The sequence below is a fragment of the Humulus lupulus genome, chromosome 3 (assembly GCF_963169125.1).
Source record: "Humulus lupulus chromosome 3, drHumLupu1.1, whole genome shotgun sequence".
NCBI classification, from domain to species: Eukaryota; Viridiplantae; Streptophyta; class Magnoliopsida; order Rosales; family Cannabaceae; genus Humulus; species Humulus lupulus.
Genome location: NC_084795.1, coordinates 133,997,159 through 133,999,009, shown reverse-complemented (window position 1 = coordinate 133,999,009; position 1,851 = coordinate 133,997,159). Strand labels below are relative to the sequence as shown.

The 1,851-nt window shown below is 39.3% G+C and overlaps 1 protein-coding gene across 1 annotated transcript; it reads left to right on the top strand.

The window, feature by feature from the left end:
- Nucleotides 1-371: 371 nt before the first annotated feature.
- LOC133825068 (uncharacterized) lies at nt 372-1,175 on the top strand. Its single transcript, XM_062258064.1, has one exon. It carries the CDS (start codon nt 372-374, stop codon nt 1,173-1,175), a length of 804 nt encoding a protein of 267 aa, XP_062114048.1.
- Nucleotides 1,176-1,851: the final 676 nt, after the last annotated feature.

Below are 1,851 nucleotides of genomic sequence, written 5' to 3'. Positions count from 1 at the left end.
TAATTAAATATAGATAACAAATATATAACTTGTTTAGGCGTGTGATTTTCTCTCTGGTTCTCTCAATGGAGAGACGCAAGAAAGTGAATCAAAAGCCTGATGTTCGTTCTTCTGTGACTGAATCCCCTTCGGCCAAGGTCTCTAATGAGGAGGGATTAACTGGTGTTGAGGATGAACCACCGGCTATTGTGGAGGAGATCTTCAAGTATTCTATGGCGGATTTTCCTTAGGTTGGGGAAAACTTATCTTCGGCTGCGTGTGAGATAAATCCTAGCACTATGGAGTCTGGTTTGAAATGGAGTGAGAAGGATGATTGTACGAATGAGTTTCAAAATTTGGCCAAAGACAAATGATCCCAATTTCGGGCAGTGATGCCTAACCAAGGTGGAACATGCCTGAATTTTGAGGAACCATTATTACGAGATGGTAAATTGATTGCTCAGGTAGATGTGGAGGAGATAGAAGTTGAAATATTCTGGAATTTAGCAGTGGTTTGTATTGTCCTTGGAGCCAATCCCCCATTTGCAGTGTTTGAAGGATTTATCAACAGAATTTGGGGAAAACTGGGTATTGAAAGGATAGCTAGAATGAATGTCGACTATACTCTTGTGAAATTTAAGGATGAAGCCACACATGATATGGTGTTGGAGGCGGGAGTCGTGCATTTTGAAAGGAAACCAGTAATTCTGAGGTCGTGGTCTACTGATCTAGACACCATGAGGTTAGTGAAATCTGTTCCTGTATGGGTTAGGTTACCTGGTCTTGGGTTTCAATATTGGGGTGTTAAGTGTTCGATTGCCCTTGTTAGTACCATTGGTAAACCTATGCTAGTTGATAAAGTTACTAAAGAAAGATCAATGGTGAAATTTGCAAGGGTTTTAGTGGATGTTGAAATATTAGATGATGTTCCTAAAACCATTAATTTCCTGAATGGGAGAGGCCAATTGATGGAACAACTGCTGGAATTTGAATGGCTTCCTACTCAGTGTAAAGGATGCAAAGTTCTAGGTCATTCTGAAGCGTTTTGTAATCGAAAACAGGGAGTTGTTTGGAGGAAAAAAGAAGTGAAGCATGGGAGGCATTCTGAAGAAGTTCTTGATCGAAACACCAGTGAATCTCATTTTGTCTCAATTCCAAATGGCACTGATGGTGATTTAGTCTCAAAAGATACCTAGAAAGCTGTTGCTAAGGAGGTGTGTGATACTAAAAATGGGCAAGATTCAGGTTGGATCACTCCTAAACGAGTAGGGGGAGTTAAACATTTGACACCTGCTTCACAAAATTAGATGAAGAACTCATATAGTGCTTTGCAAGATAGGCTAATAGAGGTCATGAATTTGGGATTATCCACAACAAATATTTACAATGGAGGATTGCAACATACATAGTTGGAATGTAAGGGGCCTTAATAAAAGGGAGAAGTAGAGATCCCTTCGTACTTTTTGTTGTTTAAATAAAATTGGTATAGGAGTGTTTCTTGAAACCAAGCTTCAGGGTAATAAAATAGAGGAGATGATGACAAATAATTTTGTTGGCTGGAATTTTATACTGGTCCAGCTAGTGAAGGTAGAATTCTTCTAGTTTGGCAGTCTAATATAGTTTCAGTTGTTGTAGGAAAGCGATCAGTTTATTCACTCTCGAGTGAAAGATTTGGGATCGGGTAAAGAGTTATGTTTGTCTTTTGTTTATGGGAGGAATATGGTTGAGGAGAGACATCAGTTATGGCAAGCTTTGACTGGTCTGTATTTTCCAGTTAAACCGTGGCTTTTGGCTGGGGATTTTAATACAGCTTTTGATTTTGATGATCATCTTGGTGGCAGAGTTGTTACTGATATGGAAATGGATGATGCT

What these genes read in the sequence shown, in the direction of transcription:
- LOC133825068 (XM_062258064.1), top strand. Translation starts at nt 372, where the DNA reads ATGCCTAACCAAGGTGGAACATGCCTGAATTTTGAGGAACCATTATTA.